Source organism: Oncorhynchus keta, chromosome 22, assembly GCF_023373465.1.
Source record: "Oncorhynchus keta strain PuntledgeMale-10-30-2019 chromosome 22, Oket_V2, whole genome shotgun sequence".
Lineage (NCBI taxonomy): Eukaryota > Metazoa > Chordata > Actinopteri > Salmoniformes > Salmonidae > Oncorhynchus > Oncorhynchus keta.
The window spans coordinates 45,345,583-45,359,703 of NC_068442.1; the positions used below are offsets into that span (position 1 = coordinate 45,345,583).

The following is a 14,121-nucleotide window of genomic DNA, read 5'->3' on the forward strand; positions in this document are numbered from 1 at the left end:
AAATGTACAAGCTTTTCATTTTCCTTTACATTTAATTCAACTCGTGTTGCACGAACCAGAGTGGCACAGCGGTCTAAGGCACGACATCTCAGTGCTAGAGGCGTCACTACAGACGCCCTGGTTCGAATCCAAGCTGTATCACAACTGGCCGTGATTTGGAGCGCCGTAGGGAGGCGCACAATTGGCCCAGCGTCATCCGGGTTTGGCCGTTGTAAGCCGCCATTGTAAATAAGAATTTGTTCTTAACAGATTTGCCAAGTTAAAACAAAAACGCCAAATGAGCTTTTTGCAAACTGCAGTAACAGCTTTAAAGACGGACCACCACTACAGGCAAAATCCTCAAAAGTAGCTGCAAGAAAGCTGAACCACTCAACAGAGCTCGGTATTTATTATTGGATGTATTAAGTTACGAAATCCGACTTTTTGGATCTACTGTTAATTAAAATGTTAGAGAAAGATACAACTGAATGATTCAGAACACAAATTATGTGTCTTTGTAAAATCTATTTTATAGCACAAGGAAGTAAAATATCATCACCAAAGCGTGTTTTCACCCACTCTGGCAGAGACACCCTATAGCATATATGAAAAACCATTATGTACAGTGCATTCAGAAAGTATTCAGACCCCTTAACTTTATCTACATTATTACGCTACAGCCTTATTCTAAAATGGATTACATTTCACCCTCATCAATCTACACACAATACCCCATAATGATCCTTTACCCAGTACTTTGTTGAAGCACCTTTGGCAGCGATTGCAGTTTGGCAGACCTGTATTTGGGGAGTTTCTCCTATTGTTCTCTGCAGATACTCTCAAGCCACGTCAGGTTGGATGGAGAGCGTTGCTGCACACCTTTGTTCAGGTCTCTCCAGAGATGTTCGATTGGGTTCAAGTCCGGGCTCTGGCTGGGCCACTCAAGGACATCCGGAGACTGGTCCCGAAGCTACTCTTGCGCTGTCTTGACTGTGTGCTTCGGGTCATTGTCCTGTTGGAAGGTGAACTTGAGCCCCAGTCTGAGGTCCTGAGCACTCTGGAGCAGGTTTTCATCAAGGATCTCTCTGTACTTTGCTCCATTTACCTTTCCCTCGATCCTGACTATTCTTCCGGTCCCTGCAGATAAAAAAAAAAACTTTCCCTCAGCATGATGCTGCCACCACCATGCTTCACCGTAAGGATGGTGCCAGGTTTCCTCCAGATGTGACACTTTGTATTGAGGCCAAAGAGATCAATCTTGGTTTCATCAGACCAGAGAACCTTGTTTCTCATGGTCTGAGAGTCCTTTAGGTTCCTTTTGGCAAACCCCAAGCGGGGTATCATGTGCCCTTTATTGAGGAGTGGCTTCCGTCTGGCCACTCTACCATAAAGGCCTGATTGGTGGAATGCTGCAGAGATGGCTGTCCTTCTGGAAGGTTCTCCCATCTCCAGAGGAACTCTGGAGCTCTGTCACCTCCCTGACCAACGCTCTTCTCCCCCGATTGCTGTTTGGCTGGGCGGCAAGCTCTAGGAAGTGTCTTCTATTTAAGAATGATGGAGGCCACTGTGTTCTTTGGAACCTTCAATGCTGCAGAAATGTGTTGGTGCCCTTCCCCAGATCTGTGCCTCGACACAATCCTGTCCAATCTCTAGGGACAATTCAATTGGTTTTTGCTCTGACATGCAATGTCAACTGTGACACCTTATATAGACAGGTGTACCAAATCATATCCAACCAATTGAATTTAGCACAGGTGAACTCCAATCAAGTTGTAGAAACATCAAGATTGCTCAATGAAAACAAGACTCACCTGAATTCAATTTCAAGTCTCATAGCAAAGGGTCTGAATAATTAAGTAAATAAGGAGTGTTTTTTTTAAAAGTAATACATTGGCAAACATTCCTAAAAACCTGTTTTTGCTTTGTCATTATGGGGTAGTGTGTAGGGAAACATTTTTAAAAAATCCATTTTAGAATAAGGCTGTAACATAACAAAAAGTCAAGGGGTCTGAATACTTTCCGAATGCACTGTATAGGCAATCAGTCAGGACTGTGGTCAATCCCAAAATTATGTGAAATTCAGTTAATGATTTAAAAAATAACCCTTTACCTCAAGGAGTTTGAATCCATGACCTGAATTTCACTTAATTTTCTAAATTGACTGGAACTGAAATGGCATTTCCATTGAGCCAAACTGCCAACTTCAAAAAGCAGTAGTCTGCTGATGAGGGTGAGCTACAGTGGGGCAAAAAAGTATTTTGTCAGCCACCAATTGTGCAAGTTCTCCCACTTAAAAAGATGAGATAAGCCTGTGATTTTCATCATAGTTGAAGTGTACCTATGACAGACAAAATGAGAAAAGAAAATCCAGAAAATCACATTGTAGGATTTTTTATTAATTTATTTGCAAATTATGGTGGAAAATAAGTATTTGGTCAATAACAAACGTTTCTCAATACTTTGTTATATACCCTTTGTTGGCAATGACAGAGGTCAAACGTTTTCTGTACGTTTTCACAAGGTTTTCACACACTGTTGCTGGTATTTTGTCCCATTCCTCCATGCAGATCTCCTCTAGAGCAGTGATATTTTGGGGCTGTTGCTGGGCAACACAGACTTTAAACTTTCTATGGGGTTGAGATCTGGAGACTGGCTAGGCCACTCCAGGACCTTGAAATGCTTCTTACGAAGCCACTCCTTCTTTGCCCGGGCGGTGTGTTTGGGATCATTGTCATGCTGAAAGACCCAGCCACCTTTCATCTTCAATGCCCTTGGAAGGAGGTTTTCACTCAAAATCCCACGATACATGGCCCCATTCATTCTTTCCTTTACACGGATCAGTCGTCCTTGTCCCTTTGCAGAAAAACAACACCAAAGCACGATGTTTCCACCCCCATGCTTCAGAGTAGGTATGGTGTTCTTTGGATGCAACTCAGAATTCTTTGTCCTCCAAACACGACGAGCTGAGTTTTTACCAAAACGTTATATTTTGGTTTCATCTGACCATATGACATTCTCTCAATCTTCTTCTGGATCATCCAAATGCCCTCTAGCAAACTTCAGACGGGCCTGGACATGTACTGGCTTAAGCAGAAGGACACGTCTGGCACTGCAGGATTAGAGTCCCTGGCGGCGTAGTGTGTTACTGATGGTAGGCTGTTACTTTGGTCCCAGCTCTCTGCAGGTCATTCACTAGGTCCCCCCCGTGTGGTTCTGGGATTTTTGCTCACCATTCTTGTGATAATTTTGACCCCACGGGGTGAGATCTTGTGTGGAGCCCCAGATCGAGGGAGATTATCAGTGGAGATTATCAGTGGTCTTGTATGTCTTCCATTTCCTAATAATTGCTCCCACAGTTGATTTCTTCAAACCAAACTGCTTACCTATTGCAGATTCAGTCTTCCCAGCTTGGTGCAGGTCTACAATTTTGTTTCTGGTGTCCTTTGACAGCTCTTTGGTCTTGGCCATAGTGGAGTTTGGAGTGTGACTGTTTGAGGTTGTGGACAAGTGTCTTTTATACTGATAACAAGTTCAAACAGGTGCCATTAATACAGGTAACGAGTGGAGGACAGAGGAGCCTCTTAAAGAAGAAGTTACAGGTCTGTGAGAGCCAGAAATAGCTGAAGTGTACCTATGATGAAAATTACAGGCCTCTCTCATCTTTTTAAGTGGGAGAACTTGCACAATTGGTGGCTGACTAAATACTTTTTTGCCCCACTGTATATGCCACAGGGAGTGAGGGTGAGCTAGTCAGAGCATACTTGCCTTCCTAAACTGCTTGCCACTGGCCTCTGTTGTGGCCGTAACTGGGGCATCTGTGGCAGATTTCACTGGAGTGTCCCCAGGGGCTTCGGCTAGGAGACATAAACAGCACAAAGCATGAGAAAAACCACGAGGTTACACCACGCATCATCGATAACAGTTTATTAGCAAAAAGCAGTAATGAGTGAAAAGTATTGGCATGCCCAACATTAGAGAGGACTCTATCTACCATCTATGCCCCAGGTCAGAACCCATATGATGGAATCTCAAAGGTTTGGAAAATATTGCTCACAATAACATTTGGGAGCTTGTGCTTTTCATTGGCTCTCTGACCAGTTATGTCTGATATGGTACTATAAAATAATGACAATGAAATCATTCATTAATTGGCAAACCCTTACACAGTGCTGTTATGAAAGACGTTTCTCTCCTGTACAACGCAGCTTGGAGTTGCGAGGTTCTACAGAGCCAGCTGGACCAGCAGCAAACATTCACTTGGTACATATTTATATACTTCCCTTCAGAACATCATGGAACAATCCTTCATCCAGCCAATGAAAGACCTGTCAATAACAAGCCTCACAACTACAGTACTGTGTCCCAAATGGCACCCTATTCCCTACATTTCCTATATAGTGCCCTAATTTTGGCCAGATCCATATGGGGCCTTGGTCAAAAGTAGTGCACTACATAGGGAATAGGGCGCCACTTGCGACACAACCCAGGAATACACCAATTATTTTAGCAAGTCAAAGAAGAGGTATGGATGGACTTCAAGATGTTTCCATCTATCATAGACAGATGTATTTTCCAAACATTTGAGAAGCATCAGCTACCAGCAGACAAGGAGAGCCCTCCGAGACGAGGACTATCCTCCCATCATGTAAGTAGAAGGGGAGAGAGACCAAAGAGGCCAGGCAAGCCAGGGAGAAAGTAGGAGGAACTTGGAAATCAAAAGGAGGAAATAACACACAAGTAGGACAGACAAAAGCCAGTCAGATGAAACCAAACCCAAAGGAGAAGGAGAGGATGCAGTGGATCTGTTGTTGAAACCACTGTGGACCACAAGATCGACAGCATCACATCCAATTCATTCCAAATACATCCTATTCAGTGGTCAACTTTGGTTCAGAGAAAGTGTTTTTAGAGGAATTTGATTATATAAGACAGTGAAAAAATGTCAATCTGATATCAACAATATGATGTAAGAATATATCCTGTACATCAATTAAAGACTATGTCAATCTAAGCATTCTCTCCACCCAAAAAAACAAATCCTCCCATCAATAATTTGTCATGGGTGTCTGAAACAGCAGCATCATCGGATAAAGACAACGAGTTGGTAGTCTAGAAGCCAATCGTGTTGGGTTTGGAGGTCCCCATCTAAGAGCACTGGACAACGTCTGTGGCTCCAAAGCACTACTAAACAGGGTGCTGCCGCACACAGGCCAATGTTGGGTATTCAAACAGCACCAGGACGGAGTGTAGGGGATACACACCTAACAACAAACGCTGACCAGAAGCTCCTTTACTACCAACACCTGTGAAGAACGCAGAGGGGGAGAAGGAAAGAAAACAAATCAAAAGACTGAAGCAAAGGGGTTGGAGCAGGGTCAAGGGGTCACTGCAGGGTACATGTTTCAAGGCCCTGCTGTGAGCTTGATGTCATGGCTGCATCCTGCAAGTCCAGAGTCAGATACCATTGGCTACGTGTGCAATCTGGGCACGTTATTGTGATACTACTAATAATGCAGAATAGCTCATCGGGAAAGTTAAAAGTGATTGCAACTGACAGTACGTTAGCGAAAATCTAAATGTTTTTTTTTGCTGGAAAGTATGAAGGTAGATTGCTAGGTAATGCAGGTATGAATCGACAAAAGAAGCCCACTTCAAATTTAGATTACCAATGACAGAAATGTTTCTACCACTTGAAGCAGCTGCAATTGCTATTCTAGGTTCACAAAGCTCAATATGTTTATTCATCACTTTTGCCACTTGTTCAAAAAAAGATATACAATCCTGGCCAAAAAGAGTTTAGTAACTGCTGTCTGACACAGCCTCCATAACGGATATCTATTTCTTAATCTGACAAGACTGTACTCACCGGTGAAGAGGATGCTCTTGAGAAAAGTGAAGTTCTCTCCTATCTTATCTAAATCGGGTAACTCTGGTAGAAACTTGGCAATCTCCACTAACTCAGGCAGCATTTTGGTTAGTTTATCTGTGTGCAGAAGACAAAATGCGATAGGGTAGGTGGAGTTTATCCTTTGAACATGAGAATCAAATGAAACAAACTGAGCAGCCTTAACAGAAAGACAGCACTGGCTCAGCCCAAATACTACATACAATTCACGTCAGATTAACCACACACACACTACACTGGTTAACAGGAATTAAACCAACATGACAAGTTATTTAACAGTGGTAAATCTATATATGAATTTTAGGTACACAGGCTTCTATTCTAACGAGTCATTTCATGTTTGTTTTTTTTGCATGTGTTTCTTCGACCCACCTAAATCCAAACAGTAAAACAAATCCGAATATTTCAGGGGCATTGAAAAACATTTTAAGTGTAAAGTGAAACAGACAGAAAGTACCCCCAAAAAATACAATGGATCTATATATTTTTTTAATAACATCTTTGAAACCTAACAAATCACCAAAATAAAGCTAGACAGTCAAGGAGAATCTAAAACTCTAAAACAGAAATTATGCATTCAGGAGTTTTTTTTGTGATAGCATGAGGCCCACACTGATTTATTTATGTTTTAGTCACTCAGCATAAGAACATGGCATTAAGCCATGGACAAATGAGTAGAAAGGAGGGCCACTAAATGTTCCAGTCAAACGACACTCCTACTGCCACCTAAGACCCATTTGATCCAGAAAAAAATCTCACCTAGGTCAATTTGTTTACTCATCTCCCAGAAGAAATCGGGTATTACCCAATTGTATTCATCCATATCAGGTAGCATATCCTTCCACTCCTCATAGGTCTGGAAGAACAGAAGAGACGTGGCATTTCAATCACATACATGGTCAACTTACAATTTTTGTTGTGATAATGGGAAAACAAATTACCTCAGTTAAAAATTAACAACAACAATATTTCAAGGGATGGGTTAGGGTACAATAATTGGACATAGAGTGCATTTATTAAGTATTCAGACTAGAGGTCGACCGATGATTTTTCAACGCCGATACCGATTATTGGAGGACCCAAAAAAGCCGATACCGATTAATCGACCGATTTTTATTTATTTATTTGTAATAATGACAATTACAACAATACTGAATGAACACTTATTTTTACTTAATACATCAATAAAAATATATTTAGCCTCAAATAAATAACGAAGCATGTTCAATTTGGTTTAAATAATGCAAAAACAAAGTGTTGGAGATGAAAGTAAAAGTGCAATATGTGCCATGTAAGAAAGCTAACGTTTAAGTTCCTTGCTCAGAACATGAGAACATATGAAAGTTGGTGGTTCCTTTTAACATGAGACTTCAATATTCCAAGGTAAGAGGTTTTAGGTTGTAGTTAATATAGTATTTATAGGACTATTTCTCTCTATACCATTTGTATTTCATATACCTTTGACTATTGGATGTTCTTATGGGCACTATAGTATTGCCAGTGTAACAGTATAGCTTCCGACCCTCTCCTCGCCCCTACCTGGGCTCAAACCAGGAACACATCGACAGCCACCCTCGAAGCATCGTTACCCATCGCTCCACAAAAGCTGCGGCCCTTGCAGAGCAAGGGGAATAACTACTCCAAGTCTCAGAGCGAGTGACGTTTGAAACGCTATAAGCGCGCACCCTGCTAACTAGCTAGCCATTTCACATCGGTTACACCAGCCATTAGGCTGATAGGCTTGAAGTCATAAACAGCGCTCTGCTTGCGAAGAGCTGCTGGCAAAATGCACAAAAGTGCTGTTTGAATGAATGCTTACGAGCCTACTGCTGCCTACAATCGCTCAAGTCAGACTGCTCTATCAAATCATAGACTTAATTATAACATAAAACACAGAAATACGAGCCTTTGGTCATTAATATGGTCGAATCCGGAAACTATCATTTCGAAAGCAAAAAGTTTATTATTTCAGTGAAATATGGAATCGTTTGGTATTTAATCTCACGGGTGGCATCCCTAAATCTAAATATTGTTGTTACATTGCACAACCTTCAATGTTATGTCATAATTACGTAACATTCTGGCAACTAAGTTCGCAACGAGCCAGGCTGCCCAGACTGTTGCATATACCCTGATTCTGCGTGCAAAGAACGCAAGAGAAGTGACACAATATCACCTGGTTAATATTGCCTGCTAACCTGGATTTCTTTTAGCTAAATATGCAGGTTTAAAAATATTTACTTCTGTGTATTGACTTTAAGAAAGTCATTGATGTTTATGGTTAGGTACAGTCGTCCAATGGTTGTGCATTTTTCGCAAATGCGCTTTTGTTAAATCATCCCCCAGCGTTGCATCGATTATATGCAACGCAGGACTAGCTAGATAAACTAGTAATATCATCAACCCTGTATAGTTAGTTATAACTAGTGCTTATGATTGATTGATTGACTGTTTTTTATAAGTGAAGTTTAATGCTAGCTAGCAACTTACCTTGGCTTCTACTGCATTCACGTAACAGGCAGGCTCCTCGTGGAGTGCAATGTAATTAGGTGGTTAGAGCGTTGGACTAGTTAACTGTCAGGTTGAAAGATTGGATCCCCCGAGCTGACAAGGTAAAAATCTGTCGTTCTGTCACTGAACAAGGCAGTTAGCCTAGGTACGGTGGGTTGTCATTGAAAATAAGAATGTGTTCTTAACTGACTTGCCTAGTTAAAGAAAAGTATAAAATATATATAATATATATTTTTTTAAATCGGCAAAATCAGCACCCAAAAATACTGATTTCCGATTGTTATGAAAACTTGAAATCGGCCCTGATTAATCGGCCATTCCGATTAATCGGTCGACCTCTCATTCAGACCCCATCCTTTTTTCCACATTTTGTTACGTTACAGGGTTATTCTAAAATTGATTAAATACATGTTTTCCATCATCAACCTACACACAATACCCCATAATGACAAAGTAAAAACATGTTTTTAAATGTTTTTATAAAATAAAACAGAAATACCTTATTTACACAAGTATTCAGACCCTTTTCTATGAGACTTGAAATTGAGCTCAGGTGCATCCTGTTTCCATTGATCATCCTTGAGATGTTTCTACAACTTGGTTTGAGTCCACCTGTGCTAAATTCAAGTGACTGGACATGATTTGGAAAGGCACACACCTGTCTATATAAGGTCCCACAGTTGACAGTGCATTTCTGTGCTAAAACCAAGCCATGAGGTCGAAGGAATTGTCCATAGAGCTCTGAGGCAGGATTGTGTCAAGGCAAAGATCCAGGGAAGGGTACCAAAACATTTCTGCAGCATTGAAGGTTCCAAAGAACAGTGGCCTCCATGAATCTTAAATGGAAGAAGTTTGGAACCACCAAGACTCTTTCTAGACTTGGTCGCCCGACCAAATTGAGCAATCGGGGGAGAAGGACCTTGGTCAGGGAGGTGACTAAAAACCCAATAGTCACTCTGACAAAGCTCCAGAGTTCCTCTGTGGAGATCAGAGAACCTTCCAGAAGCACAATCTCTGCAGCACTCAACCAATCAGGCCCTCATTATAGAGTGGCCAGGCGGAAGTCACTCCTCAGTAAAGGGCACATGACAGCTCTCTTGGAGTTTGCCAAAAGGCACCTAAAGGACTCTCAGACCATGAGAAACAAGATTCTCTGGTCTGATGACACCAAGATTGAACTCTATTGCCTGAATGCCAAGCGTCACATTTGGAGGAAACCTGGCACCATCCCTACGGTGAAGCATGTTGGTGGCAGCATCATGCTGTGGGGATGTTTTTCAGCGGCAGGAAATGGGAGACTAGTCAGGATAGAGGGAAAGACGAACAGAGAGATCCTTGATGAAAGCCTACTCCAGAGAACTCAGGACCTCAAACTGGGGCTCAAGTTCACCTTCCAACAGAACACCCTGAAGCACACAGCCAAGACAACGCAGGAGTGGCCTCGGGACAAGTCTCTGAATGTCCTTGAGAGGCCCAGCCAGAGGCCGGTCTTGAACCTGATGGAACATCTCTAGAGACCTGACAAAAACTGTGCAGCAATGCTCCCCATCTAACCTGACATAAATTTAAAGGCTCTACAGAGAATGGGAGAAACTCCGCAAATACAGGTGTGCCAAACTTGTAATGTCACCTCTTTAAGGAATACCTAGGATAGGATAAGTAATCCTTCTCACCCCCTCCCCCCTTTTAAGATTTAGATGCACTATTGTAAATTGACTGTTCCACTGGATGTCATAAGGTGAATGCACCAATTTGTAAGTCGCTCTGGATAAGAGCGTCTGCTAAATGACTTAAATGTAAATGTATGTCATGCCCAAGAAGACTTGATGCTGTAATAGCTGCCAAAGGTGCTTCAACAAAGTACAGAGTAAAGGGTCTGAATACTGAATACAATCAAGTTGTAGAAACTTCAAGGATTATCAATGGAAACAGGAAGCACCTGAGCTCAAGTTCAATTTCGAGTCTAATAGAAAATAGTCTGAATACTTATGTAAATAAGGTATTTCTGTTTTATTTTATAAATGTGTATAAAAACGGTTTTTGCTATATCACTATGGGGTATAGTGTGTAGATTGAGGGAAAACATTTTTAAAATCCATTTTAGAATAAAGCTGGAACAAAAAGTGGAAAAAGTCAAGAGGTCTGAATACTTTTCGAATGCACTGTATTTCCCATTCTAAGTGACATGAAAGGCTTAACTCTTAGATAAAACAACCCTTGTCTTTTCCTCTATGATGTATGAGTCTGGGCTAAAAAACAGAGGTGTGAGGGGAGTCTAGACTAGAGGTCGACCGATTAATCGGTATGGCAGATTTAATTAGGGCCGATTTCAAGTTTTCATAGCAATCGGAAATCTGTATTTTTGGGCGCCGATTTCCATGCTTTGTATTTTATAATTCCCATCAATTCCCATTATTAAAATGGCTGGAGTTGGGTCAGTGTCAATGACAGTGTGTTGGCAGCAGCCACTCACACTGTTAGTGGTGGCTGTTTAACAGTCTGATGGCCTTGAGATAGAAGCTGTTTTTCAGTCTCTCGGTCCCAGCTTTGATGCACCTGTACTGACCTCGCCTTCTGGATGATAGCGGGGTGAACAGGCAGTGGTTCGGGTGGTTGATGTCCTTGATGATCTTTATGGCCTTCCTGTAACAACGGGTGGTGTAGGTGTCCTGGAGGGCAGGTAGTTTGCCCCCGGTGATGCGTTGTGCAGTCCTCACTACCCTCTGGAGAGCCTTACGGTTGAGGGCGGAGCAGTTGCCGTACCAGGCGGTGATACAGCCCGCCAGGATGCTCTCGATTGTGCATCTGTAGAAGTTTGTGAGTGCTTTTGGTGACAAGCCGAATTTCTTCAGCCTCCTGAGGTTGAATAGGCGCTGCTGCGCCTTCTTCACGACGCTGTCAGTGTGAGTGGACCAATTCAGTTTGTAACCGGAAGGTTGCAAGTTCAAATCCCCGAGCTGACAAGGTACAAATCTGTCGTTCTGCCCCTGAACAGGCAGTTAACCCACTGTTCCTAGGCCGTCATTGAAAATAAGAATTTGTTCTTAACTGACTTGCCTAGTTAAATAAAGGTAAAATTAAAAATAAATAAAAAACTAGTCCAACGCTCTAACCATTGCACTCCACAAGGAGCCTGCCTGTTACGTGAATGCATTAGAAGCCAAGGTAAGTTGCTAGCTAGCATTAAACTTATCTTGTAAAAAACAATCAATAAATCATAATCACTAGTTATAACTACAGGCAATATTAACCAGGTGAAATTGTGTCATTTCTCTTGCGTTCATTGCACGCAGAGTCAGGGTATATGCAACAGTTTGGGCAGCCTGGCTCATTGCGAACTTATTTGCCAGAATTTTACGTAATTATGACATAACATTGAAGGTTGTGCAATGTAACAATAATATTTAGACTTAGGGATGCCACCCGTTACGATAAAATACCGAATGGTTCCGTATTTCACTGAAATAATAAACGTTTTGTTTTCGAAATGATAGTTTCCGGATTCGACCATATTAATGACCAAAGGCTCGTATTTCTGTGTGTTATTATGTTATAATTAAATCCGATTTGATAAAGCAGTCTGACTGAGCAGCAGCAGGCTCGTAATCATTCATTCAAACAGCACTTCCGTGTGTTTTGCCAGCAGCTCTTCGCAAGCACAGTGCTGTTTATGACTTCAAGCTTATCAGCCTAATGGCTGGTGTAACCGATGTGAAATGGCTAGCTAGTTAGCTGGGTGTGCGCTTATTATTATTATTATTATATAATTATTATTATATTATTATTATATTATTATTATTATTATTATTATTATTATTATTATTATATTATTATTATTATTATTATATTATTATTATTATTATTATTATATTATTATTATTATTATTATAATAGCGTTTCAAACGTAATTCGCTCTGAGACTTGGAGTAACGATGCTTTGAGGGTGGCTGTTGTCGATGTGTTCCTGGTTCGAGCCCAGGTAGGGGCGAGGAGAGGGTCGGAAGCTATACTGTTACACTGGCAATACTATAGTGCCCATAAGAACATCCAATAATCAAAAGGTATATGAAATACAAATGGTATAGAGGGAAATAGTCCTGTAAATACTATATTAACTACAACCTAAAACCTCTTACCTTGGAATATTGAAGTCTCATGTTAAAAGAACCACCAACTTTCATATGTTTTCATGTTCTGAGCAAGGAGCTTAAACGTTAGCTTTCTTACATGGCACATATTGCACTTTTACTTTCATCTCCAACACTTTGTTTTTGCATTATTTAAACCAAATTGAACATGTTTCATTATTTATTTGAGGCTAAATGGATGTTATTGATGTATTATATTAAGTTAAAATAAGTGTTCATTCAGTATTGTTGTAATTGTCATTATTACAAAAAAAAAAATATATATATATGTTCAATCGGTATCGGCTTTTTTGGTCCTCCAATAAATCGGTATCGGCAATGAAAAATCATAATCGGTCGACCTCTAGTCTAGACACATCTAGCCTATATACAAGATCAACTTCAACAGATTCATGTGTATAATATAGTCCATATAGTGAAAGGGTTTTGAGAGCTCGTAAGGGAATCTCATCTGTGCTGGCAGTCTGGCACAAACACATACCCTAGCAGAGCGCCAATCAAATGTAGAGTAAGTCACCTCTGTTCCACTGGGAGTGGAGGTAAGTAGGGTGACTCGTACATTAGGATTAGAAAAGCAGCACTCAAAGCCAATATTGCTTAAGCACAGTGTGAACGGCAGTAAACCACCTATGTGTTTGTTACTCTCACTGCACTTACCAAGCAGGTCCAGCCAATTAGAGATCAGAGCGCCAACTGGTATTTAGATGAGAGATGCACTTGTATCATGTGTCTTAAGTCTAACAGACAAGTAAAACAGCTTCTTTCGAACAACATTATGGGGCAGTAACCTGGCTCCGGCTATACGTGTCTGGGAAACTGGCCATTACCATTTAACTCTCTCTCCTCTACCTCAAATGTACTGTACCTTCTTAGCGGTATACCCGCCTCCCACTGCTGAGCCCAGCAGAATGTACCGGAGCTTCAGCAGCCTGGAGGCCAGGCGGAGCATCCAAAAGTTGCGGTGCTGCTGGTAGCGCCAGCCGCCGTGACCGCCCGGGGGAGGCTTGGGGGGCTGCATGGGCAGCCGGGACATGGAGGTGAAGTGGCGGGCTGCCGAGCGGTGCGGGGAGGTGACACTGGCGTTGTACCTGTGATGGATGGCACGAGACAGAGGGTGCAGCTTCTGTAAGGGCATCCTGAACCTCACCCCCATGTTGGGGGAGACCAGGTTTCTGCAGGCCATGCTGAGAGGACAGAGACATGGAGAAAACGTGTCAGGCATTTAGACCCACAAGCAACATTAACACTGTACCTTCTGCAGACATCAGGTGTGATGAGTAGAACGATTGATCGTATACTGTACAGTACAACATGATGAACAACAACGGCATGATAGTGTTGATTGAATGGTGTACAAATAACGTTAGTTAGCTACAGTAGCTGCACATCTGCCTGGCTACATACAGTAACGTTGCTTTTTTTATAGCTAAAATGCATCGTTAACTTACAATGTCAACCTTTTGTTTCGCAGATAATTACCTAACACACACACAATCGAGCTGGCCACTTGATATCAGTGATTCCAATTTGTTTAACACCAAGCTAATGTCTAGCTAACTAACTGTTATCGTTACCTTC

General features: G+C 41.6%; 1 protein-coding gene across 2 annotated transcripts in view; it reads right to left on the minus strand.

Annotated features, from left to right (window-relative positions):
* LOC118372741 (dynamin-like 120 kDa protein, mitochondrial) overlaps positions 1 to 14,121 on the minus strand; it is a 95,027-nt gene that overhangs the window by 80,353 nt on the left and 553 nt on the right. Inside the window, exons 2-6 of one of the 2 annotated variants that reach the window (XM_052475326.1) lie at positions 13,409 to 13,727; positions 6,644 to 6,740; positions 5,846 to 5,962; positions 5,241 to 5,282; positions 3,745 to 3,833 (exon numbers count right to left, since the gene is read on the minus strand). In XM_052475326.1, the coding sequence (XP_052331286.1) occupies positions 3,745 to 3,833; positions 5,241 to 5,282; positions 5,846 to 5,962; positions 6,644 to 6,740; positions 13,409 to 13,727 (664 nt within the window). The remainder of the gene's footprint in view (positions 1 to 3,744; positions 3,834 to 5,240; positions 5,283 to 5,845; positions 5,963 to 6,643; positions 6,741 to 13,408; positions 13,728 to 14,121) is intronic. The other variant, XM_052475327.1, reaches the window with a different exon arrangement.